We start from the raw sequence: 26,565 nt of genomic DNA, 5'->3' as shown, positions 1-26,565 counted from the left end.
TGAATTTTGCTGTTTGCTGGTTTGCTGATATTAGTGCAGTGTAAAGATCACACAAACTAATTTCTCACACAGGACCTTAAAATCAGCCCCTTAGTGAAGACCAATGCTGATGAACACTGCCCCCTACTGGCGCCTGTGATTGCCAGCACAATGTGTAGGGGGTGGAGGTGTTGTCTAGGACAGAGAGGAGTTGGACCAGCATCCTCCTCTCAGCTACAGCATGTAGGGGATCCAGCTCCACCCCCAGAACAGAACCAGTCCTCCTCAGTTTGTCCAGTCTGTTACTGTCTGCTACATTCATGCTGCTGCCCCAGCAGACCACAGCGTAGAACACAACACTGATCACCACAGACTCATAGAACATCCTCAGCATGGAGCTGCAGACGTTAAAGGACCTGAGCCTCCTCAGGAAGTACATTTATAGACATGTAGCCAAACACTATCAAAAGAATCAATTCAATTTCAATTCCATTTTATTTATTTTAGTGACAAATTAAAGTGACAAACAGTTACCACAAGCTACTTCACAAGGTAAGGTTTAAGAACGTAAAAACATATATACAATGATAATAATAATATATATTTACACTTGAAAAACAAAAACAGGCATACATCCTACATCACACAATAGTAAATGTTGTAATAGTTTTACCTTACTAGGAGAAACCAAGGTGAAGTGATTAAAGGCCACAGAACGTTCCTTACCAGAAGTCATAGTAAAGAGCAATGAACTGATCTGATTCTGACAGGGCAACAGAACTGGCCGGGAAACGTCGTTTGGGATTCATTTTTCTTTTATAGAGAATAGTGCACTCAGTTGTTCAAACAGAGGAGTGACCTTTAAACCCTGGTTGGACCAAACAATGCATTTGACGCTTCAGACGTCATCAATCACTTGATCAGCGCCATGTGGCACACATTGTGCCGAACCACTCTGCGAAGGTAAAACAGGCGCCAAGGTGTCCGTGTCAAACGGGTCGTCCCTACTAATAATATCACCTAGAGGAGACAGTACTGGACCAAGCACAGAACCCTGTGGTTCTCCAAAGGTAATCCTTGTTCATAAGGAGGACTTGTCATTAACAATTAATTAATTATTTATTACAACTTATTATTAAACACACACACTTATGAACATTTTTTTTATTAAACCTTTACTTCACAGATGAAAAAGAAGAATGTGCCTTCATGCATTAGATTTCTGTTTACTGAACAGTGACATTTTTGCCTTTCAAAACGCTGCCCACAGCAAAATAACAGAGAACAAGCACAAAAGTAGAAGCTGTAGTGTCATTGAAGGGAATAGTAACAGCAGCTGGTTAGCAGGAAGCAAACTAATCCTCAGTATCAGTCACAGGATTCATACTAGAGTGCATTACATTATGGGATGGTTTATTATCCCCCCTCCTTCCTTTTAAACGTGGTGCCCAGAAACATTAGAACCTGCAACACCGTGACTTCTCTTACACCATATAGAAAAATGACAATCTAGTAAAAGCAGTTCTGTCTAATGAATTTGCCAATGGCTGTATATAATATACTAATAACTCAGTATCTTTCCAGAACAGAAGTTAGTTCCACTGTAGTGTCTTTAACACAGGTAGAGATGAGCTTTACCAGACTAATGCTGTTAAATAAAGCTTAATTAAACAGAGCATCATTAGCTGACACATTTATGCATCATCATTAAATGTAATGAAACAAACTATAACAAGTAGTTACAAGCAACAGCACCCAAGAAATCTTAATAAATAAGAAACAACAAGTACTTGACAAAATGTCATTCAACGCTAACGTTATGTACTATTATCATTTTTATAACAGTTATTTTAATAACATCTTCTGTTCTGTATCTTCATCATCACCATCTTCATCTGACTCTTCTAACCTTGTGTCTTCATCATCACTCTCCTTGTCTGGCTGCTTTTCTTTTCCACTGCATTGGCCTTCATTGTCATCAGTGTCTCCTTCCTCTTTACCATTGTTTTCCTTGCTGACAGTTGTGTTGTTGTCTGACTGCTCCTCACACTTGGGTGAATCACACTCCACCTTATATTGTGTTTGTTGATCTAAGTCAGAATGTGTGGCATCTGGAGACTCCTGTAGTGAGTTGCTCTGGTCTGGTTTTTCTGGGATTGGAGGACTCTGACACTGATTATTGTCTGATTCAGTTTGATCAGAAACTGCTTTTCCTATTTGACTTTTTTTATTTGGATCGTTGTTTTTCTCACATTCAGAAAGTTTAACATTTTCCTCTTTAGTTTTGTCTGTCACCTGATCAGAGTCTGCACCTTCATTGTGTTCAGTAGTATCCTTGGTTCCCACAGCTGGAAACCGCTTGCTCAGACGTGGCCGAGGAACAGGAGGTCTGACTGTCTCCTTTGCAGGAGGTTCTTCACCCCCATCTTTACACAGCTGCTTTTGTTGATCTGAAACAGGAAAAAGAACTTACGAAATGCAAATGCTGATGAGTTAAACTCTGAAAATTAAATATAAAAACATTTGTTAATGTTAACTTGTCACATTTTTCAAATACTATTAGTGATAATAAACATTTTGTAATTCACCTTCTGGTGGCATCTGGCTTTGACCATCAACTTTTCCATTTGGAATATTTTTATTATCAGGTTCATCACATGTAGATTTCATATTAATATCACCGTGGGATGGACTGACAGGTTGCTGAGCAGAGGATGTAGCAGGTTCACTGGGAGGGTTGCTGTGTTTATTCTGAGGTGCCTCATTATTCAAACCTGAACACACAACATAATGCAAGTCAATACTAAGAAAATGAATATTTGAGTCTGAATTTGAGATTTGAGAAATTTAAATGTTTATATTTCTTGTTTAATTTGTTTGATTTAAACATATATGTGATATATGTCGTAGATCACCAGTGAAATCCTCACCTGCTTCAGTTCCCTGCTCAGGATGTAAAGCGTCTAGTTGTTTTGTCTCTGCACAAAAAGACTGTTTTGTATCTGGATGGAAAGGAACACACAAAAAAATGACAAATAGAAAACTTTAATAGATTAAACCTGATGAATTACACCACCCAATAAAAAGGAAATGTAAAGCAAACAGATGTAAATTAAGCCATGTATTGTCTAACATAATTATATACTGCTATGATTAGACATAACTTACCTGTTCGATTGTTTGGGATATTTTCAAAATTTGAAACAACTTCTTGGACATTTCCTGCAAAGAGTAAGAACCACCAATATTAACTTGCAGCATATTTTCAACAGTATTAGTGATAATAACATTTTTGTAATTCACCTTCTGGTGGCATCTGACTTTGACCATCAACTTTGTCAGTGTGACCATTTTTATTATCAGGTTCATCACATGTAGATGTCATATTAGTGTCATCGTGGGACAGATTGACAGGTTGCTGAGCAGAGGAAGCAGCAGGTTCACCGGGAGGCTTGATGTGTTTATTCTGAGGTGCCTCATTATTCAAACCTGAACACACAACATAATTTGAGTCAATTTTAAGTACATGATACATGGAACTTGAATCTAAATATTTGAGTCTGAATACTGCAGATTTTGAGAAATTTAAATCTGCACAAAAAGACTGTTTTGTATCTGGATGAAAAGAAACCCGCAAAAAAATGACACATAGAAAACGTTAATAGATTAAACCTGATGAAATACACCACCCAATACAAAGGAAATGTAGAGCAAACAGATGTTAAGCCATGTATTGTCTAAAATAATTATATACTGCTATGATTAAACATAACTTAACTTTTTGATTGTCTGGGATATTTTCTAAATGTAAAACACGTTCTTGGACATATCCTGCAGAGTAAGAACTACCAATATTAACTTGCAGCATATTTTCAACAATATTAGTGATAATAATATTTTTGTAATTCACCTTCTGGTGGCATCTGACTTTGACCATCAACTTTGTCAGTGTGATCATTTTTATTATCAGGTTCACCACATGTAGATGTCATATTAGTATCATCGTGGGACGGACTGATAGGTTGCTGAGCAGAGGAAGCAGCATCTTCACTGGGAGCGTTGCTCTGTTTATTCTGAGGTGCCTCATTATTCAAACCTGAACACAACATAATGTGAGTCAGAATTAAGAAAATGAAACATGACTTGAATCTCAAGGTTTGAGTCTGCAGAAGTTTAAATGTTTAGATTTTTATTTGTATGTTTTTTTAATTTGATATTTGTTTGTTTGGAACAAATCTAATGGCAGATATTTAGTGAAATCCCCACCTGGCTCAGCTTCCTGGTCAGAATGTGAAGGATCCAGTGGTTCTGAATCTGCTTCACCTTTATTGCTGCTGTTCGCACCTTCACTAGACGACTTTCTAGGTGAAGCTACTAGAGGAGACAACATTTTCTTATTGTGATTAATTTTCTTACAAATGTTTATTACAGATGTTGAACCTATTTAAAATTTCAAAACAAAACAAATATATTAATTTAGATGTCACAAATAATTACACATAATTAAAATGTTCTTAAAACATAATAGATAATTATTAATAATAAAGTTTTAATATAGTACAAATGTTAGTTGAGCTGCTGCTTATTGTCTATTATCAGTATATGTAACTGCTATGACTATTAATCTATACTAATATGACAAACCATTACCTGTTGCTGTGCCTGAGAACAGACTCCTAATATGAGGATTTTTTTCAAACTCCTGAACCTGTTGTCTCACAGACCCTGAAAAGAGTAAATGGTAAAAAGCATTTGTAGCTCCCTTTAAACTACAGCTAATGTCTATAACATTTTGTGGTCTAACATTTTGCTGGAATCGTATGTTTGAATAACTCTATGCCGTCTGTTTCACTTCTCTCAAGGTCACTAGTCGTATTATTGTTGCTCAGGAGCTCACCACCAAGTCGCTGACTAGAGGGAACAGTTGGTGTTCTGTGCACAAGATGTGATTCTTCGTCATTATGTGGTGTCTCATTATTCAAACCTGTAATGAACAGAAATTAAAAAGGATGGGATAAATTTGAATATTGGTCAAACTGACCTTTGAGTAGAAGAATCTGTGACAAATCTGTGACATGGATCAACTAGGTTCTAGCTTTTTTACAGCTCGGTTAAAAAGAAGCTAATCAAGAGCATAACAATTGGTGCTTTATGGTTTATTCCATAGCAATTACCTCAGCAAATGATCTTTATTTTTAACATAGCTCCATTATAGTTTAGCAATCTGCTTATGTCTGTGCTCAGCCTTATAATATACTACAGTATACGTGAGACTGGTCCCTGATGATATTTAAATTCATAGCGTATCTTTCAGCAGATCTTTTTTCCACAAACCCAGACCAAAAAAAACATTATGTTGTATTTTCCAAAAGCACAAGGATTAAGATTATTAACCTGAAATCTTTATAATGTGGTAAATGTTTACTACAAAGATAACAGTAATGATGAAGTGTCTCATTGTTTACAGTGGTTAAAAAGTAAAAATACTGGCAAAATAAAATAAGTCAATATTTACAATGACCTGGTTTTCTGCATATCTTTATCATCATTCTCTTGTTCATATAGTGAACAACTGTAGCTAACAAGGCTAATAGAGTTACACAACTGATTAGATACCTTATTTACTCTAATAATCAGTATTGAATGTAATTTTTTTTTCTTCTTTGGTTAAAGAGGATTTTGTAATTGTACCTTTATTATATCTCTTGCAGCATATGATGCCTACAACAACTGCTATGACCGCTCCTAATAGGACAGCTGCACCAATCAGGCTGATGATCAGAGTGGAGACACCTTCATCTGTACAGAAACACAGGGATCACTTCTTCTTCCATTACATTCAGGACTCTGTTCTGTGTCTGACTTACCAGGGTAGCAGGTTTTGGCAGTGACTGTGGCTGTTGCATTGCTCAGACGGTTTCTCACTATACAGGTATATTCTGTACTTTTATCACTTAGTGGTACTGTCAACCATTGACCAGGGCCATGGTAGATCCATTCATACATTAAGTTCTGAGGTTGTGTGGACTCCACCGAGCAGGTCAACGTTGCCTCTTCTCCATCATTGCTCGTCTCACATGTTATGTTTGGTTTGGCAAGCTTTTCTATATTAATGCAAATATACATTAATGATATTGCAATGAAAAGACGGCAGAGTAACTTAACCGCTGTGTTTGCCAAAAAGCAGAGCAGGGCAAATGAGATGATAAAATGAATTAAAAAAAACTTTAAATCTTTAAAAAGCTTTAAATTCAAACTTACCTAAAACCTCCAAATTCAATGTTTGCCGTTTCAACACTTTGTTTGCGTAAACCTCTAAATCATACTCTCCACTGTCGTCCAATCTGAGGCCTGTGATACTCAGTTCTGCAGAAATCCAGTCAAGGGTGACCCGGTTTTCAAACAGACTGAACTCCTGCTGCTTCCTTCCGTCAAACTCCACCACTTTGTTGCCATTATGCTTCCACAGGATTTCATCTGGCTGTTTGGTCCCAGTGACGTCTGGCTTCAAAGTGACCTTCAGTCCCATGAGACCATATGTAAGAGACTGTCCAGAAACTGGAAAGGGAAAAAATCATGAAACAGGTCGCATTAAAGAGTTTAGGTTATTCAAAAGCCAAAGGTTGTGGCAGCAAACACAGCACATCTGCAATAAAACTACGAAAAAATATTTAATATTTGCAGGTGTACAGCTGAGGCTGAACCTTCAGGGTTGATGTTAAAGAAACAAAATGTCCTTCCTCTAATTTAAACTTGTTAATTTCCTGTATTTCAAGCATTTTTTGAAGCAGAGCTTTTATTCAGGTCCTGTAAATCAGGAAAATATGGCAGTAATGGAGGTTACTGGGCTTCCATTACTGCCATTACTAGGCAGTAATGGAAGTATTAAAAAAACAAAAAGCTTATTTTATCCACCTGTGTTCCCAGTGTGGTTTGCACAATAAGGTACCTGCTCTTATTATTTCTAAAACATAGCCTAAAGGTGAAACAACAGTAGTGACATGATGATGACCTCTAGATACTTTTAGAAGTTTAAACAAATAGACTACCAACTATATTTTTCTTTTAAGATTAGAAAACCACAAAGCAGATTTTATGAAGTTTGGTTTATTTAAAAGTCAAAGGCTGTGGCAGCAAATTCAGCACATCTGCAATAAAACAATAAAAAACTAAATACTTAATTAAATAATGAATTTAATAGAAATAGCTGCAGTATTAACAGTCTATTCAATTATCCCTTGGTCTGCAGCACTGAACTGAACGTCCATAGATTGGATTTGGGCTGCTGTCATTCAGATACAAGGTGACATTCAATGACACATACACGTGCAGGAAAACAAAAAGCTTTGTTTGTGACGGCGGTGACACAGGCACGACTGGTTTAGATTTGAATGACACGTAGAGTCAACAAAGACTGAACGAACTGCCAAACTGGTGCTACAGCAAAAGCTGAGCTCGAGACAAAAGGTTTAACGTCCCATTGGAATCATGTATTATATATATTAGCTAATTAATAATTGCAGTGTATAAACATTCAGCGCTGCCATAGCTGTACTTTATACATGTACTAAGTAATTAAATGCGAAGAGGAACTTAAAGTTAAATACTCATAAAGACGACGCCCCACAGACGGACTCACCTGAGCAGCTGCAAACGACAAAGAGGAAGAAATGCAGACGAGTCATTTCTGACTCGCAGGTGCAGCTGAGGCTGAACTTTTACTCCAGGGCAGACGTTAAAGCAACAAAATGTCCTTCCTCTAATTTCAAGTTGTTAATTTCCATTATTTCTAGCATTTTTCGAAGCAAATGCCTCGTGCAGGTACATTAGGCACACACCCAAAAGTGGAAGTGAAAGTCAAGCCACACACAACAAAGACAGCTTGTTTCATTCACCTGAGTTCCGAGTGTGGTTTTCACAATAAGTGACCCTCCTCAATTATTTCTACAACTTATCTAACTGTGAAACAACAACAGAGGCATGAAAATAACCGCTAGATACTTTCAGTAGTTCAAATAAATAATGCTGCAACATATATTTTACTTTAATTAATGTTAGATTTGCTTATTATTATTGCTTGTTTACACATAAAGTTCCTAGATTTTAGCTATAAAGGCAAATTGTTTTTGTTGTTGCCGTTGTTCTTGTTGTTTTTAAAATATGGTGTAAACATGTGTTATGAAGTTTCTTCATAACTTCCTGGTTCAGCATGACATACAAAATGACCCACTGACGTTAAATGCAATGTTCATTTAACAGAAAATCTTTAATAGTATTAACTTGTCTGCGAGACTACTCCACTTAAAGGTTTACGTGCAGTGCAGTAATTACCAAATTGATTTAACTTCAAAAGAAGTTATAATATCATAATATTAACTATGTTACAACATAGTTGAAATATGAAATATGAAACATCACAAAGCAGATTGTTAGAACAAGACAGTTTATTGAAAAGACAAATGTTTTGGCAGCAAAATCAGCACTTCTGCAAGAAAACTATAAAAAACGAAATAATTAATTTAATAATCAATTTAACAGTAATAGCTAAAGTATTAATAGTCTATACAATTATCCCTTAAAGTCTCTTGGTCTGCAGCATTGCACTAAACGTTCATAGATTCAATCTGCTGTCATTCAGATAGTAAGTGATGTTCATGACGCCTTTGCCTAAACATGCAGGAAAACAAAAAGCTTTGTGTGTTTTAAAGGCAATGACACAAACACGACATGAGTGTTTGTGTACAGCGCTTGTATTGATGAACTTTATCCTTATACTAAATCATTAAAGAACCGTTAAAGTTGTAGAGGCTCCACAGACAGACTCACCTGAGCAGCTGCAAACGAGACAGAGGACAAAATACAGACGAGTCATTTCTGACTCGTCTGTAATTAAATAATTAATTAAATAATGAATTTAATATAAATAGCTGCAGTATTAACAGTCTATTCAATTATCCCTTGGTCTGCAGCACTGAACTGAACGTCCATAGATTGGATTTGTGCTGCTGTCATTGACACCTACACATGCAGGAAAACAAAAAGCTTTCTGTGACGGCGGTGACACAGGCACGACTGGTTTAGATCCGAATGACACGTAGAGTCAACAAAGACTGAACAAACTGACCGCGGTAACAAACGGCCAAACTGCTGCTGCAGCAAAAGCTGAGCTCGAGACAAAAGGTTTAGCGTTCCATTGGAATAATGTATTATATATATATATATATATATATATTAGCTAATTAATGATTGCAGTGGGTAGCACTGTCGCCTCACAGCAAGAAGGTTCTGGGTTCGATTCCCGGAGGCGGCCCTGGTGCCTTTCTGTGTGGAGTTTGCACGTTCTCCCCGTGTTTGCGTGGGTTCTCTCCGGGTTCTCCGGCTTCCTCCCACGGTCCAAAGACGTGCATTAGGTTTATTGGCTTCTCTTCATTGCCCGTAGGTGTGAGTGTGTGAGTGAATGGTTGTCTGTCTATGTGTGTTGCCCTGCGATGGACTGGCGGCCTGTCCAGTGTGTACCCTGCCTCTCGCCCGTAGCCAGCTGGGATAGGCTCCAGCACCCCCGTGACCCCGCACTAGGGAGTAAGCGGTTAAGAAAATGGATGGATGGATGATTGCAGTGTATAAACATTCAGCTATAGCTGTACTTTATACATGTACTAAATCATTAAATGCGAAGAGGAACTTAAAGTTATATACTCATAAAGACGACGTCCACTGACGCACTCACCTGAGCAGCTGCAAACGACAAAGAGGAAGAAATATTTCTGACTCGCAGGTGCAGCTGAGGCTGAACTTTCACTCCAGGACTAAAGTTAAAGCAACAAAATGTCCTTCCTATAATTCCAAGTTGTTAATTTCCATTATTTCTAGCAGATACAATATAATTACCTTTTTAGATACTTTCAGTAGTTCAAATAAATAATGCTGCAACATATATTTTACTTTAATTAATGTTAGATTTGCTTATTATTATTGCTTGTTTACACATAAAGTTCCTAGATTTTAACTATAAAGGCAAATTGTTTTTGTTGTTGCTGTTTTTGTTGTTGCTGCTGTTCTTAAAATAGGGTGTAAACATGTGTTATGAAGTTTCATCATAACTTCCTGGTTCAGCATGACATACAAAATGACTGACTGACGTTAAATGCAACGTTCATTTAACAGGAAATCTTTAATAGTATTAACTTGTCTGCTAGGCTACTCCACTTAAAGGTTTACATGCAGTGCAGTAATTACCAAATTGATTTAACTTCAAAAGAAGTTATAATATCATCAACTATGTTATGTTCAATGATTTTATTCAATTTCTTAAGTCAAAGCAAAATTGTATCACCAATTCCTAATTCAATTCATTCATCATTAAACCAGACCACTGAAATCATCATAAAAACAAAAAACATGCAAATGTATTCTTTTCTTTATTTAAAATCAGAATTTGTAACGTTGGTCCAATACAGGTTATAAAAGACAATTCAAAAAACTCATTTATACAGTATATTGTGATGACATGCAGTAGTCTAACGCTGTACACTGGCTAACCTTTACAGCTAACTACTTTAGTTCTGAGCCCTATTGGTGAGAATATTTGTGTTCTATACACTATACATCCCCAGATACCTCAGAGCAGGAAGAGCAAATGGTCTTTGCCAGTTTGGTTTGTAACACCTGAACACGTCACAGCACCATGAGGGTCACCAAATCAACAACATCTTCAGTTATTGTTGTGACATTGATGAAACAATGTTATTCTAAAAATACTGATGGTTGTAAAAAGGTTAACAAAATACTTTTAAATTAATGTTGAAATATTGTCAGTTGTTTTTGTGAAATTGATGTAACAGTGAAACGTTTGATCAACACTTGACCAATGTTGAATCAATGTTGCCCCTTCAACGTTGATTCACCTTTCACAATCAATCATAATTTCACAATGACATTTTCAAACTGTGTTTGCCTCATATGCCAGTCTACCATCGCAACACCAAAGAACGGAAATGTGGAGCAGCCTTTTGCGAACTGTTCATAGAACATACAACACCGAATTCCCACAGAAAATAGAACTTGACATGAAGATACTTAAGTCCAAATACTGCTCCACTATGACTGATGAACATTTGGAAATGTGCCTGATGTTGGCTGTCAGCAGCTACTGTCCAGACTATGCATCCCTGATTGATTCAATTTAGTGCAATTCATCAGAGTGAACTTGGGTAACGGCAAAAATATGTACATAGTTAATTATGTTGCGTTGTGCAGCAAATGTGGTTATGCAACGTACATTTTGACTTGATCATTTTATACGTACTGTAGCTCGCATGCTGAAAAGGTGTGAGCACCCCTGTCTTAAACTTTACCTTGTAAAGTGCCTTGAGATAACTTTGTTGTGATTTGGCGCTATGTAAATGAAATTGAATTAAACATGTCAGCATAGACATTGCAATTTACCATGTTACAAATAATAATAATATTCTGTGCTTAGTAAATTAATTATAGATGTAAATAAAATAAACTAGCAGGCAATGTCCAAAATGTAATATTATTATAGATGACAATAAGTACTCTTGTTTTGTGGTAGTAATAAATATAACGTAATGTAGAACATAACACATATTCAGAGCTGAAAACCCTCAAATCCCCCAAATCAAGTAAGCAATGATTTGTATTTACTTAGATTATTAAAAACTCTGTGAATATAATAGTAACTACACAAAATATGAGATTTCTTAGGCTCCTTAACACTGATTTCTCACAAACCCTGAAAAATACTAAATGATAAAAAGCTGTCATCATTAATTTGTAGCTCCCTTTAAACTACACACAACTAATGTCTGTAATGTTTTGTGGTCTAACCTTTAATTGAAGCTCAGGTTCACATAACTCTGTGTCTCTTCTCTCAAGGTCACTAGTCGTATTATTGTTGCTCAGGAGCTCGAATTGCTCCTCAGGAGGAGGAACAACTCCTGGAACAGGAGGTGTCCTGTACATAGGACTTCTTTCTTCTTTGTTTTGTGCTGTTCCATTCTTCAAAACTGAAATGAACAGAAATATAAATGATGGGATATATTTGAATTTTGAACAAACTGACCTTTGAGTAGTAGAATTTGGGCAAATCTGTGACTACTACTACTTGGTTCTAGCTTTTTACAGTTATGTTCCTCAGATCAAAGAAGCTAATAAAGAGCATAACAATTTGGTGGTTTGTGTTTTAAGCAATTTCCTCATCAAATAATCTTTTGTTTAACATAGTTCCTTCATAGTTTAGTAATCTGCTGCTGTCTATGCTCAGCCTTAAAGATGAGACTGGTCACTGATAATATTTAAAATCATACCATATATTTCAGCTGATGTGTTTTCCACACCTCCTGTGAAACAGGCTGGAACCAAGCACAAAAAAAAAAGAAACATTATGTTGTATTTTCCAAAAGCATAAAAACTAAGATTAGTAAATTTAAATTGTTATATTGTTGGAAACCTTCAATACAAAAAGATAACAGTTATGATGAAGTATTTAATTTTTCACAGTGGTTAAAAAATAAAAGCAGTGACAAGATAAAGCAAAGCTAGTTATCAGTTCATCATCAGTCCAATTAATAAATGGCTTTGGAGACACAAAGGAAGGTTAAAGAGGATTTTGTATTTGTACCTTTATATATTTTGTAGCATATGATGCCTACAACGACTGCTATTGCTGCTACTGATAGTGCTACAACGTTTGCACCAATTGGGCCCATGATCAGTGTAGAGACACCTTCATCTGTATGGAAACACAAGCATCAAATGTAGATCAGCTTCTTCCTCCATTACATTCAGGACCCTGTACTGTGGCTGACTTACCAGGGTAGCAGGTTTTGGCAGTGACTGTGGCTGTTGCATTGCTCAGACGGTTTCTCACCATACAGGTATATTCTGTACTTTTATTGCTTAGTGGTACTGTCAACCTTTGACCAGGGCCATGGTAGATCCATTCATACGTTAAGTTCTGAGGTTGTCTGTACTCCACCGAGCAGGTCAACGTTGCCTCCTCTCCATCTGTAGAGCTGCTTTCATTGCTCCTCTCACATGTTGAATGTGAATGAATGATATTGCAATGAAAAGACGGCAGAGTAACTCAAACACTGTGTTTGCCAAAAAGAAGAGCAGAGCAAAGTCCTTCAACTAATGTGAAAGCCACCAATAAAACCTTAGTTTATAAAACTCTTCACATCAACCAATGTTGCCTCTATTTTTCGTGTGTCTGAGCAAACACACAAACCCTGAGCGATCCCTTGGACCACTGCAAGCGACATCAGACATGTACCCTGTGGTCGCGCCAGAATTGCATCTATCTAAATTGCATGGTTTGTTAAAGTAATGCTGTCAAATTACAGCATTTACATTTGTGTTAGAATACCAAATAAAAGACAACATAAATTAAACTTTCAGAATTGCACACACGTGCTGCTTAAAGGGAGCGTTGACGTCAATGTCATGAATGTTTAGAACAAGCTTTAAATTCAAATAGCTCAAACTAAATACTTACCAAAAACCTCCAAATACAATTTTTTGCCGTTTCAACTCTTTGTCTGTGTAAACTTCCATATAATATTCTCCACTGTCGTTCAGTGTGAGGCCTGTGATACTCAGTTCTGCAGAAATCCAGTCAAGGGTGACCCGGTTTTCAAACAGACCGAACTCCTGCTGCTTCCTTCCGTCAAACTCCACCACTTTGTTGCCTTTATAAATCCACAGAATTTTATCCGGCTGTTTAGTCCCAGTGACGTCTGGCTGCAAAGTGACCTTCAGTCCGATGAGACCGTATGTAAGAGACTGCCCAGAAACTAAAAGATGAAACATGAACAAGACAGTTTTTTGAAAAGACAAATGTTGTGGCAGCAAAATCAGCACTTCTGCAAAAAGACTATAAGAAAAACTAAATAATTAATTTAATAATTAATTTAACAATAGCTGAAGTATTAATAGTCTATACAATTATACCTTTAAGTCTCTTGGTCTGTAGCATTGCACTAAACGTTCATAGATTGAATCTGCTGTCACTCAGATACTAAGTGATGTTCTTGACGCCTTTGCTTAAACATGCAGGAAAACAAAAAGCTTTCTCTCTTTCAAAGGCGGTGACACAAACACGACTGGTTTAGATCCGAATGACATGTAGAGTAACTTTGACTGACCGCGGTGAAGTTAGTTTGACGTTGGACATTAAACAGACATTCCATCATGTGTCTACATGTCCTTCACAGGGCACAACAATTTATATATGGAAATAGTCATGTTGCATATTTTTCTATAATATTTTTGTATAAATATTACTGTAATATTTCAATACCACCCCCACCATATGACCTACTGGTTCAAAACCTCTAAAATGTGTGTCTACTAGAGATGGCAAAATCGAAGCCTCATGAATCACTGAGCAACTATGACACAGTTGGGCTGAAGTCGACACATTGCTCGACACCATTTGACACAGTCAGAACAACGACATCTGCTAGTTGTATGTGAGAACTGCATCAGAGCAGACTGACCATCAAAACCTCGCTGATACGTGGTTGTTCGGGATCACTGTCCATGTTTTATTGTCAAGTAAATGTTATTTAATCAAAGGTGTGTAATTGTGTTTCTCTGTGGATAATAATATAACTAATAAATATTTTTGATAGGAGAAGGAAAGGAGATGTAGACACACATTTTGGAGCAGATGTTGAACTAGTAGATCACATATTTTGGACGTTATTGACATGTTACAGTGAAATTTATACTAAAATATTATAGAAAAATATGCAAAATGACTATTTCCTCATAAAAATGGTTGTGCCCTGTGAAGCGGATGTAGACACAAGAGATGTCCCACTTGAGACCTCCCACTCTATACCTATATTTCCAGAGTCGCCAAGCGGCTGATTGAGGGAAGCTTGTCCGACGCGCTCCGTACAAATATTGACGGACTCGGTTTCAATTAATTTGTATTCCGTTTATTATTTTAACCATTAATAATGACACTCAAATACGTCGTCCAGTAGTCCCCAGAGTAACGTATTGTATCGGTATAATACAGCGGTCAACGAAAATAGGCCTCCCCCCATCACCCGCTTACTACAAACTGGCAAAACAGTAAAAATAGCAGGTACATACATATTAGCTAATTAATAATTGCAGTGTATAAACATTTAGCGCTGCCATAGCTGTACTTTATACATGTACTAAATCATTAAATGCGAGGAGGAACTTCATAGGAAGTTATATACTCATGAGGACGACGCCCACAGACGGACTCACCTGAGCAGCTGCAAACGATACAGAGGACGAAATACAGACGAGTCATTTCTGACTCGCAGGTGCAGCTGAGGCTGAACTTTCACTCCAGGGCTAAAGTTAAAGCAACAAAATGTCCTTCCTATAATTCCAAGTTGTTAGTTTTCATTATTTCTAGCATTTTTCAAAGCAAATGCCTCGCGCAGGAACATTAGAGACGCACCACAAAGTGAAAGTGAACGTAAAGTCACACACAAACAAAGAAAGCGTGTTTCATTCACCTGAGTTCCGGATGTGGTTTTCACAATAAGTGACCCTCATTAATTATAACAACTTATCTAACTCCGACACGATAATAACCTCTGAATACTTTCAGTAGATCAAATAAAACATGCTACAACATGTATTTTACTTGAATTAAGATTAGCTTAGTTTATGTTTACACAGAACATCCCTAGAGGTTTTAGCTAATAGGACAAGAAACAAACTTTTTGTTTTTTGAGTATCATGACTTCCTGGTTTGGCATGACATACAAAAACTTTATTAGTGCAGCCTTCACTGAATTTATTTCCTTTGAAACGTAATCTTAAGTGTGACTCTTTAGAACAATTTAGGACATAAAAGAAGAAGCACCAAATAAGAATAACGTTTTTAAGATAAAATGTGTTGTGGTCACATATTGTGACGTGTCCCACACATAACTGTCCATTTCCCGTTCGAGTCCTCTCCACCACAGTCCGTGTCATTGGACCTCTGAGGCCGGTGTGATCCTGTGTATGTGTGTGTAGGACTTCATGAGGGTCACGCTGCCGTGGTGCGACACTCCCATAGGCAGAACACACTCCTCGGTCAGAACCCCCCGGTCTATGTCCCAGCACATCACCGTGGAGATGACCTGGTTCTTGTTATCTCGCCCCCCGGTGATAAATAGTTTGTTGTTACAGGCAGCGATGGCACAGCTCGCCCTCTCCCCCAGACGGGTCACGAGGGCCCAGGAGTCCGAGAGAGGCGAGTAGCAGTACATGGCATGCATGGCGCCCCCTAGAGGTGGTCAGCACAGACATGAGCACATTTATTACTTATCTGATGCAGGAAGTACTGTGATAGTTTGTATTAAACATTAGATTAACCAGAATTATGAATAAAATAATGCACTTCTATTAATAGGCAAAAACACATCAACCTACCAACTACATAGATGGAGTTCTTGAACGTGACAGCGTTTGTGCATTTGGTTTCTGCTGGAATAGGAGCCCGCAGTTCCCAGCAGTCGGCCTCAGGTACCCAGCACTGAACCTTGTCCGTGGCCAGCTTTCCATTGGGCCCTCCGCCGATCACATAAATCCATCTGTCAAAACTGGCAGCAGCAAAGGAGCTAACGCCGACCGCAAGAGGCGTGACCTGCAAGTACAGGCAGCAGGAAGCTCCAATGAAGTACGGCTGAGCTGGCATTGCAACAAAGTCTGGAGTCTCCTGGTTAAAAGCTTCGTAGCCCAACATTAATCACATTGGCTGTGAGTTAACACTATTATAATGTGTTTACCTGTGTCCAGCGGTTGTGAAAGGGGTCGTACGCCTCCACGCTAGAGAGTCTCTGAACTCCGTCGAATCCACCGAGGGCGTACACCTTCCCCCCGTGAACGGCCATTTTGTGCCGCCAGCGCCCGGTGGCCATGGGCTCGATTTGGATCCACTTGTCCACGGCGCCGTTGTATTTCCAGACCTCATGTTGCGTCTCTTTACCCCCTGCAGCAACAAGACCATTATAGAAAATCATCACCTCGACCAAGAAGATCGCAGATCATTTCCAACAACGCTGTCTGAGCTTTCATACTGTGTGTATTGCTGAACATACAGTAGTTACAGTGTGAGAGCGTGAGATGGGAAACACCTAAAACCACAATAGCAGTTACAACAGATGACATTCACAGCTTCCTGTTGTTTGGTTAACTTGAATGTTCCTTCAATCTGCGGTTCTTTCAACAAACTGAGCATTCCTATGAAACGTTTGGGACTTTTCTCACCAGATATGTACAGCTCATTGCGGAAGGTGACACAAGCAAACTCCACCCATTTTCTGTTCTGGGACTCGTCCTCCAGCTCTGTGATTGGCAGCCGGGCCACCTCCAGTCTGCTGCGTCTCAGGGGGTCCAAACACGTCACCGTGGAAATGAAGCGCTCGTCTTTGGTGCAGCCGCCGATGATCAGAAACACCTCGGACAGGAAGTGCTGCACTCGGGGTTTGGTTCGTTCAGAGACGACCTACAGACACGTCAGACAGCGTCGTGAGCACATTAACCTTTAAAAATGCAGCTAAATGCACAGAGAATTCACTGTTGCCCCCGGCGACCCCACCGACCTCTCTCCCCGAGAGGTGAAAGGTTCGCGCCTCCTGCAGCAGAGGATAAACCTCACTGCTGCAGCGAATCAGGTCGTCCGCCTCCACTTTTTCCACAAAGTACGCCGGCTCCAGCAGCGGCAGCCGCACGTGCGACAGCAACCGGGCCAGTAAAGGCTGGCGCTGGTCCTGCCGGGCTCGGACCCAGCGCATGAGCGCCTCGAAAACGCACTCCTCGCACTTCACGTCGAGGTCGTCCCTCTCCAGGACGGCCTCCAGCGACCCGGCCGGCAGCTCCAGGAAGTCCTGCTGCTGGGCCACCTTGGAGAACTCGGAGGTGATGAAGTCCTGGGCCCTGGTCTTCAGGGCCGACAGGGCGTGACTTTCAGCCAAATTCAGGATCCCAACGCAGTTCTCCAGGTGCAGAGACTTGTTGAGAAAGCCAGCGCAGGCGTCCACCACGCGCAGGAACTACGAGGAACAGAGGGTTTCACACCACTGGGGTCAAAACAAGCTTCAGAACTAGCAAAACTAAATCTAAGACATATGACACAAAAAATGAATCATATAATATCAAATGTTAAAAAAATAAACCTGCATCAATAATAAAAACTAAAGTTTCTAACCAATCTGTGTCCAAAGGTGGAATCCACAGTGATTTAACCTTTTAGTCTTTAGGATGTAAATCTACGACCCGTGTCCGGTTTGTTACTCTGCAGCACAGCTGTGTAGTTAATTTTGGGCCTGTATGGAAAACTGATCCTGAGTGTAAACAACAACTTTCACTTCCCTCTTCGAGAAATTTGCCTCGCGGGTGGCAAAAACAATTTACAGACTATTTTAAATGATGTCATAGAGAAGATGAAAGACTATGTTTTCTGGAATGTAAATGTGTAAAAGATTTCTGTATCGATACTTCAGGACAACTCAAAATTGTGTTTTTATATAAAATAAATAACTATAATAAAGTTGACATTATATACATTATAGCTGGGAATTTTGAAATTTTGAAAACAAGAAGCTTTGTTCTCTTCTGCTGATACAGCTATTAAACTATCACATGATTATTTACGTGACTGCACTGAGTCAGAAAGGTAGAAAGTCATTCGCACATGACTGAGTTGAGCTAAAGAGCTGCTGTTTAAAATGTTTTACCTCCAAACTTTCTCTAACACTCACAGCTAAGCATAAGTAACAGGTAGATTTCAGCATCTTCTCCAGTGTGTGCGGAGCTGCACCTGAAACTGGCTGGCGGCCTCCAGGACCCTCTGGACGTTGGCGTGCGTGAGCAGGGCCCGGCTGGTGTAGGTGTACTCCAGGAGCGCGCGCATGGTCCCGCTGTCGAGCCCCTTCATCTCCACGCACTCCTCGCGGCTCTCCTTCAGGCCGCTGCAGAACATGGCCCTGCGCGGGGGACACAGACGCGGGTTTCGTGACCAGCGGGCCCCATCGCCGTCGCACGGGGGCCGGCGCCGGCGGTGCGTTTACCTGAAGTACTCGCTGGCAGCGGCGAGGACGGCCCTGTGGCAGGGGAAGTCGTGTCCCTGCACCCTGAGCGTCACGTCGGTCAGCTCCTGGTTCTCGCGCAGGGCCTCCATCCCTCGCTGTAAATCGGCCGGCAGCCCCCCGTCCTCCCAGTGGAGCTCGCCGGCCGCCGCCGCGGGGCCCCTCTCCTCCTCGTCGGGACCGGGCCCATCGGCGGGCAGCGGCAGAGGGTAGTCCGTGGTCTTCTCCAGCGAGTCGCTCATCTTCTACGCCGTGGGCCCGTCGGCGGGGGCTCGCGCTGCCGCGACGTGCACCTGCGCTGGTGTACAGATAGAAAGCCCTGCGGTTTCTGCCTGTAACAGTCGTGCTGCTCTGCGCTGTGGATTCTGTTTTTTCCTGTGCCGCTCATACTTCCTATTCCTCTTCAATGAGGAACATGCAGCACGCATGTAGCTGCTCGTTTCTAGACACTTCCTCTTCTAGCGCTGCGCTCGTTTCCCCGAAGTTACCAGATTTTCCTTTTTTCTCTCCAACCACAGCGTTGGCCTCCGTCGGACGCCAACGCGCAGAAGTGGTCACATGCTGCACACACGCTTTAAGAAGCATGCGTTTTTCACTTCATGTTTCACGGTCACCTGTTGGACATCACTCCATGCTCCTGACTGGGACAGAACTGGGTTCAGTCAAAAGAAGAGTGTGACCGTGTGTGTAGTGCCAAGATCAATCAGTGTAGTGTCACTCTTGCTCCTCCCTGCTTCTGCTTCTACAGGACTGCAGGTGGAAATCGGCCTTAAACCAGCCGCCATGTTTTACAAGGGTCACAAGTTTAAATGTTTTATAGCATTTTCTATTACATCATTACTACTTTATTGTGATTTTCCATTATTTTTGTTACTACATAATAATACTGTATTTTTTCTTAATTGGTACTATACTTTTATACTATTCAAGTTTAGTGTCTTTGTTATTATATTTAGATTAATTTCCATTGTCTACACAAAATAATAAGTAATAATAATGTAAACATAAATATCTGTTTCAGTTCAGATATCTATTATGTTTACATCTATAATGCATTTACTGTATTATTTAATACCCTTAAATTTTTTTTAACTTTTTCAGAGATGTTATTCTGTCTCAATCATATTTTATTTAATTGCATTTTATATATTATAGCTCCAATAAAGCTGCTTGGGGAGCTCATAGCTGTCCTGCCGTATCCTCCAAAAATGTGCAGCCTTTTGGTTGTTTTCTTAATCATACATGATGAATTTATCATGTTAAACCCTCACCAGGCCAGAAACCGGACGCCTGGGCCGAGACAGCGCCGTGACGACGCAGCGGTGTCTCAACCTCTCCACTGGGGGGCGATGTTGTGTCATTGATGATGAACCAACACAAGAAACTTAGGAATCAACTTACTTCCTGTTTGACTGTTTTGACAAACTTGGACACGGCCTGTTTCCTAGCAACGCTAGACCATGTCTCTATAAAGGCTAAGCTAAGGTGCGATTATGGAACTTTTATTTGGAAAAAATACGGAAGTCATTTATAGTTTAAGTGACAAAGGAACAAATTGGTGGGGAAATATTTACATAGAATCAAGTAAGCACATGGTTACATTATCTACCTGTACATTATCTTACATAACATTTAACGTTAGCCTGTTAACGGTGTTTGATGTAATCACGTGACCAGATGGCGTCAAACCACCTGAACCTGTTCTCTCAGGTTTCTCATCCCAGGTTCACACCCCGTTTGTGTGAAGGCGGAAATGCGTTTTTTTTTTTACCTTTCTCCAACCCGCGCGTGCTGGTTTGTCATAGTGGCGTCGGCCATGCGTATGTTGTGCGGTGCAGCATGCAGGAAACACCTCAGACTTCCTCTTGCTGCAGCGTCAGAGAAGCGAGTCAGTCGCCGCGAGCCTCTTCACAGCTGCTATGGTGTGAACGCAGTGTGAATCAGAAGCGGACGCAGCATGAAGCCTTACCTGTGCTCCACCTTACTTCTCTGGCTCGGTGTGTTCATGGACTGCGGTAAGTGGCTCTTTTTTATTCTTAGAGTTGATGTGGCAAAAAATATCTCAACTACTTAATTTAAAACTGAAGCGGGATAGAGATGAAATGATAAAGGGCCCGGCTGGTGTCAATTTCAACATAGGACTAATTATTATTATTATCAAAGAAAATAACTATATTAAAAGACTAAAGATATTAACTAGAACAAGCGTTTAACTTGTAAACTTATCTGTATACATCTGATCGTTTTCAAGACTAATTTTATAAAATGGCACATGGTTATCAAACTTGTTTTGTCTGTGGCTCATAATTCGTGATTTTTTTTTAGTTTATTTAGATTTGATAAAAGGAGTCCAACAGTTTAGTTATTAGGCTTCATGAAACTTGAATTGTTTCAGCGATTGTGGTTCAACAGGCTTGAACAGGCTCCTGTTCTCACTCAATGAAGTCATGTAGTTTTCCCACACTGTAAAAAGTGAGTTTCTTGCAGTGTGCTTTGGCCTAATGTATGCAAAGGCCGGACCCTGCGCTAATGCAACATGACGAACACTTACATTTGCAGGATTGAACTGACTTTATCAAGCGTGTTTTGCATCTACTCCACTCAGGAGAGGCCCAGGTGATGACTGAAGTGCCGGTGGGGCCTCTGTACCGCGTGGAGGGCTCTCCCCTCATCATCTCCTGCAATGTGAGCGGCTTCGCCAGAAAGCTCTCGCAGAAACAGTTTGAATTTCGCATCAAGAAACCTGCAAAACCAGTTGAAATCAACATAATCAGCAGTGAAGACAACTTCTTTGCCTATGCCATGTATGCAGACCGCGTGAGGAACAAGGACATAACTCTGGAATACGTGAACGCAAACTCAGTCCTCTTTAAAATAGGAACCCTACAGAAAGATGACGAAGGGGAATACGAGTGTACTGTACTCAACAAAGAAGGCAGTTACAGAGGAACCTACAGCGCTGTGATCACAGTTAAAGGTACCGTAAGACGCCATCATTACACCTACAAACCACTAGATGTAACAACAGCTGTGTGAGCGTCATGTCTTTGTCTGTTCTCTTAGTTCTGGACAATTCCCTCAGTGTCTCATCAAGCGAACCCGCAACGTTGGACTTGAACGAAGGCGACCCGCTCGCTTTGACATGCCAAGCCTCCAGCAACACCATCCAGCACACCCACCTGTCCTTCGCCTGGTACCTGCAGGCGCCGGGCGAAGACGCTGCTCGGACCATCGTGACTCTGGACAAGGACTTCGTGCTGAGCGCGGGCCAGGAGTTCGACGCGCGCTTCCGAGCGGGACACATACGGTTGGATAAGGTTGGAGAGGCTGAGTATCAGCTGAAAATGGATGAGCTGCAGGTGTCGGACCGCGGGAGGATCTACTGCCACGCTCACGAGTGGGTCCAAGACCCTGATCGCTCCTGGTACTGTGTCACCGACCAGAAGTCAGGGGAAACACAAGTGAATGTCAAAGCCAGAGGTTCGGAGCAATTAATCAGCTGATGTTTCCTCCCACACGTCATTTTGATATTTGTCATAAATTATTATTTGTTCTATTTCTAGAGGTGGAGTCAGACACGTCGCCTCTGCTGGTGAGGATCACAGCACAGCAGTCGGTTCTGTACGAGGGGCAGGGGCTGTCCCTGACCTGCAGCATCGACACACCGGACCTGGAGCAGAAGTTCTTCTCTGTCGCCTGGCTCTGGGGAAACGTCTCGCTGGCCACGCTGGGCCCCACGGGCGTTCTGAGCGTGGGGCCGGACTACAGGTCCCGAGAGAATGAAGGCGAGCTCAGGGCCTCTCGATCCGGCCTCAGAGATTACCGTCTGGTACTGATGCCCGTCAGAACTACAGATCACGGAGAATATACCTGTCGAGCCTGGCCTCAGGAGAGAGGGCAGGACGGACGCTTTGTTCAGGGTGGAGCCCAGGACTCCAAGCCCCAGCTGGTCAGCATTTCTGCATCGGGTCAGTCAAGAATGGATCATTTTATTTGAATAATGTTAGTTTAATATATTAAGTAGGATTTTGTTTCCTCCTCTCTTTACAGAAAGCGGGATTACTGTTGAAATGCAAGGCAACTTCACTGTTAACGAGGGCGACAGGCTGAAGCTCACCTGTAAAGTGGGCGGAGTCAAGGGCCAGCTCTCCGTCACCTGGCTGCACAAATCGGCGTCCGCGCCGGCGGCCGCGTTTGCCGACGTCATCAGCCTCAGTCAGGAGGGAGTGGCGGAGAAGGGGGCGGAGTTCAGGAGCCGCAAGGTGAGAGCAGAGCGTCCGGCCGGTGACGTCTTCACCCTGGAGCTCGATGAGGTCACGCCGTCCAGCTCGGGCGTCTACCAGTGTGCTGTGTCTGAATGGAAGACCAACAGTAAGACCAACAGCCAGTCACAAACCAAGACTGTGACTGTGACTCCTATAGGTAAGATGAACACACTGATGCAACCGTTTGCCTGCATGAAATCAATACTATTTGCATCTAATGGCAACTTTTGGGGTTTTTCTTGATTTCTTTTAACATTTGCTCTCAGATAAGTTTGCGAAGGTGTCTCTGAAAAGTCGCAACAGCAGAGTGACCCTGGGGGAGAACGTGGAGCTGATGTGCCGGGTCACGGGACCCCGCATGCCCGTCACCGTGACGTGGAGCCTGCAGCGCGACGGCACCACCCCCGATAACATCCTGACGCTGTACTTCGACGGCTCCATCAGCTGGTTCGGGAGCCACCAGCGGTACCAGCTGCGGGTGGAGAACCAGAAGAGCCAGGTGGTCCACTACCTGCTCATCACTGGGGCGACCTACAGGGAGGCGGGCGCCTACCAGTGCAGCGTGTCGGTGTTCCTGCAGAACGCGCACAGGAAGCTGCCTCCGTCCAACCTGCTGGCCGTGGTGGTGCAGAAGCCAGGTGCTGAGCTCTCGGAGCAGCATGGGATCGGGTTTAGGCCTCATTAACACATTAACATAACACTGACTTCCTCTTGCTCTCCAGTCTACGACCTTCGTCTCGCAGAGAAGGAGCAGCAGCAGCTGAGCGTCATGGAGGGAGAGGACGTGGAGTTCAAGTGCAGCGTCGTCTCCGACCCGTCCAACCCGCTTCCCTTCTACAAAGTAGCCTGGTTCTACTCCGGGCCCGGCTCCTCCGAGAGCAGCGTCTCCCTGGTGGAGCTGGATCACATGGGCGTGCTGAGGTTCCCGGAGAACCAGGCGCTGCGCGGCCTGCAGGGGCGGCTCCATCTGTCCCGACCCGCTCGCAGCAGCTTCCTCCTGAGCATTCAAAGGGCCCGCGAGGGGGACGGCGGCAGCTACCAGTGCCGCGCCGAGCTGTACCAGCAGGACCCCGAAGGCGTCTGGCAGCAGGAGGCGGCCGACAGCGGCGGCCCGGTGGAGCTGTCTGTGAATGTTACAGGTAAAGTCGGGCGAGTTTAGCAGTATCGTGTTAGTTTTCATCAGTTTGCTGGTGCTACGCAACTACACGAGTTATGACTGTGCATCAGCAAAACCCCAGTTTATCTATGTTGGCCCTGAGGTTTTGTGGTTTTGTGCTGCTTCTACATTTTTGTGTGCCTCTGCTGCATTTGTTCCTCTTTACTGCTTCTATTAACGTCAGTGTTTGTACTGGTTCGTAATCAGCTTCCTCAGACTTCTCACTATCGCTTAGTTTAAATGAAAACAAATGAAAGTTGTCTTGGTTAGTTTGTTTAAAATCAAAGTATAATTTAGTGTGTTTTTTTTTCACTTTTATGCTTTTCCTCTCCAGAAAACAACCTTCTCCTCAAAATGGAGGAGTCTGAGATGAACGTGACCAGCGACTTCACGATCCCCTGTAACATCGACCGGCAGTCCAGCAACGACTCTGAGTTCCAGGTCACGTGGTTCTGGCAGAGCAGGGACGACGCGAAGCCACGCCCCATCTTCACCTCCCGCAGAGACTCCACCCTTCAGGACAGGTCTGGGAAGGATTTCCAGCTCAGGTTTTACCGCCCGCTCTCAAACCAGTTCAGCCTCTCAGTCCTGATGCCAGGGCCTGCAACCAGCGGCCTCTACTTCTGCGAGGTGGAGGAGTGGCTGCCATCTTTGTCCCGCAGTTGGAGAAAGGTTGCAGTGGAGAAGTCAAAGTCTCTGACTATTAATGTCCAAACAGACGGTGAGCCTCACTTTCAGCACGTCGTCATTAACACATTCCCTCCACAAGTGCATCCCTCATTAATGTGTGTCTGTCTCCTCTGTGCAGCCCGGGCCTCCTCTGATGCTGTTTGCATGTCAGTTGCCTGGATTGGGGTACTCGCCGCTGTTACTGCACTCTCGCTGCTGGCTGTATTAGGGCTGGCGCTCAAGATGTGTTTGTGCAGCGTCTCGGGAGGAAAGAAGGGAGCCCAGTCTCTGTGGGCAGAGCAACTGCCTCTTGACACCAAACCAGGTGCAGAGGGTTGAACCTCCCCCGACAGGAGAGGAGGCTGTAGGGGAGGACGGGGGAGGGGGGGCTCTAGTGCTTTTTTTAAATGTGCTTGTACAGTAATGTATGCAGTGATGTTTTATAATTTAAAGTGTACAGATTTTATACATTTTTTATAGAAAGTTTGATAATTGTTTTTTAGCGATGGCTTTGTTTTATGAATTAATTAATTAATTAAAATGGCCCTTTTTGTCCAACCACTCGTGGTGGACTGTCGAGTTCACCTACAGGACAAAAGCAACTTGTGTCAGCTCAGCTCGTCTCTGGGAGCAGCTCACGCAGATGTGTGGGAATATCTGAAGCTTCTCTGAGTTGGACGGCGGTGTGTCAGACAGGAAGTGCTCTGCGGCTTCCTGTCTGTGTTCTGTGACTCATTTGCAGACGAAGTCGCTGTATTAACAAAAAGGTCACGAGCGAAAAGATCAGCTACCACAAACAGGATCCTTGCCCTCGTTATGGACGTGCCGTGATAAAGGTTGCACAAGGTTTTCTGCAACTGAGGATACGTCATAGACGCCATACTGTGCCTGAACCTGGTTGCACCACTTCACTTCTTACAACAGCGTTGTGACGCATCCGCGCCTCGAGGGGCGTGTGTGGGCTTGAGTGAGTGAGTGAGTGAGTTTGTGTTGCAAAACCGACCAGGTTTTTAGACATTTGGGCCTAAAATGAAAGCAACGACAGTGATGTTTTGAAGCGGGTTGTTCAGTATCTACAGCGTAACGGCTGAGCGGCCAGAGGCCTGAATGCCTCCGACCCGGGGGCTGCTGCACCATCATGCGATAACGCACCAGTTTTCCCCCAGTTCTCCAGGGAGGCGCAGCAACAGCATGGCTCCTTTTACTCTCCTTTTGTATCTCTCCCACAACATCGTCCTCTACAACATTGGACGGCGGGCAGTAATGAAATCAAAACAAAGGAAGCAGAAAGTAGTCTGGCTGTGCCTCGCTCCAGCGCTCCGTGCATCAGCCCTATCAATGTTTAACACTCCATCTGTGTAAGAGGCAAGAATAGAATCCATTTCTTCCTTTTACTCGTGAG

At 42.2% G+C, this 26,565-nt stretch overlaps 3 protein-coding genes across 4 annotated transcripts; 1 reads left to right on the top strand and 2 right to left on the bottom strand.

Moving 5' to 3' along the window:
- Positions 1–1,079: 1,079 nt before the first annotated feature.
- Positions 1,080–8,864, bottom strand: cd58 (CD58 molecule). 2 transcript variants are annotated; one of them, XM_055504807.1, is made up of 13 exons: positions 8,806–8,864; positions 6,241–6,537; positions 5,847–6,083; positions 5,671–5,778; positions 4,877–4,963; positions 4,630–4,704; positions 4,246–4,353; positions 3,890–4,075; positions 3,283–3,468; positions 3,148–3,201; positions 2,910–2,981; positions 2,568–2,753; positions 1,080–2,429 (listed from the first exon to the last, which is right to left on the bottom strand). In XM_055504807.1, exons 1-13 carry the CDS (start codon positions 8,849–8,851, stop codon positions 1,825–1,827), a joined length of 2,247 nt encoding a protein of 748 aa, XP_055360782.1. In that variant the 5' UTR covers positions 8,852–8,864; the 3' UTR covers positions 1,080–1,824. The 2 variants fall into 2 exon arrangements, with proteins under 2 accessions (XP_055360782.1, XP_055360781.1); XM_055504806.1 differs by lacking the exon at positions 8,806–8,864 and adding an exon at positions 7,619–7,830.
- Positions 8,865–10,378: 1,514 nt separating this feature from the next.
- On the bottom strand, positions 10,379–19,680 carry klhl6 (kelch-like family member 6). The gene is made up of 13 exons (XM_029137501.3): positions 19,464–19,680; positions 19,056–19,371; positions 18,806–18,971; positions 17,589–18,038; positions 17,254–17,491; positions 16,773–16,975; positions 16,417–16,630; positions 15,253–16,270; positions 13,499–13,796; positions 12,814–13,094; positions 12,623–12,733; positions 12,309–12,353; positions 10,379–12,008 (listed from the first exon to the last, which is right to left on the bottom strand). The coding sequence occupies exons 2-8, from the start codon at positions 19,313–19,315 to the stop codon at positions 15,972–15,974; spliced, it is 1,830 nt and encodes a 609-aa protein (XP_028993334.1). The 5' UTR covers positions 19,316–19,371; positions 19,464–19,680; the 3' UTR covers positions 10,379–12,008; positions 12,309–12,353; positions 12,623–12,733; positions 12,814–13,094; positions 13,499–13,796; positions 15,253–15,971.
- Positions 19,681–20,948: 1,268 nt separating this feature from the next.
- Positions 20,949–26,224, top strand: LOC114847586 (immunoglobulin superfamily member 2-like). The gene is made up of 9 exons (XM_029137500.3): positions 20,949–21,088; positions 21,679–22,050; positions 22,137–22,553; positions 22,637–23,041; positions 23,124–23,495; positions 23,605–23,976; positions 24,061–24,477; positions 24,829–25,215; positions 25,303–26,224. The coding sequence occupies exons 1-9, from the start codon at positions 21,031–21,033 to the stop codon at positions 25,500–25,502; spliced, it is 3,000 nt and encodes a 999-aa protein (XP_028993333.1). The 5' UTR covers positions 20,949–21,030; the 3' UTR covers positions 25,503–26,224.
- The last annotated feature ends 341 nt before the right edge of the window (positions 26,225–26,565 follow it).

Source organism: Betta splendens, chromosome 21 (genome assembly GCF_900634795.4).
Source record: "Betta splendens chromosome 21, fBetSpl5.4, whole genome shotgun sequence".
NCBI classification, from domain to species: Eukaryota; Metazoa; Chordata; class Actinopteri; order Anabantiformes; family Osphronemidae; genus Betta; species Betta splendens.
The sequence above is the reverse complement of the archived record's forward strand: the minus strand, read 5'-3'. Positions and strand labels throughout refer to the sequence as shown.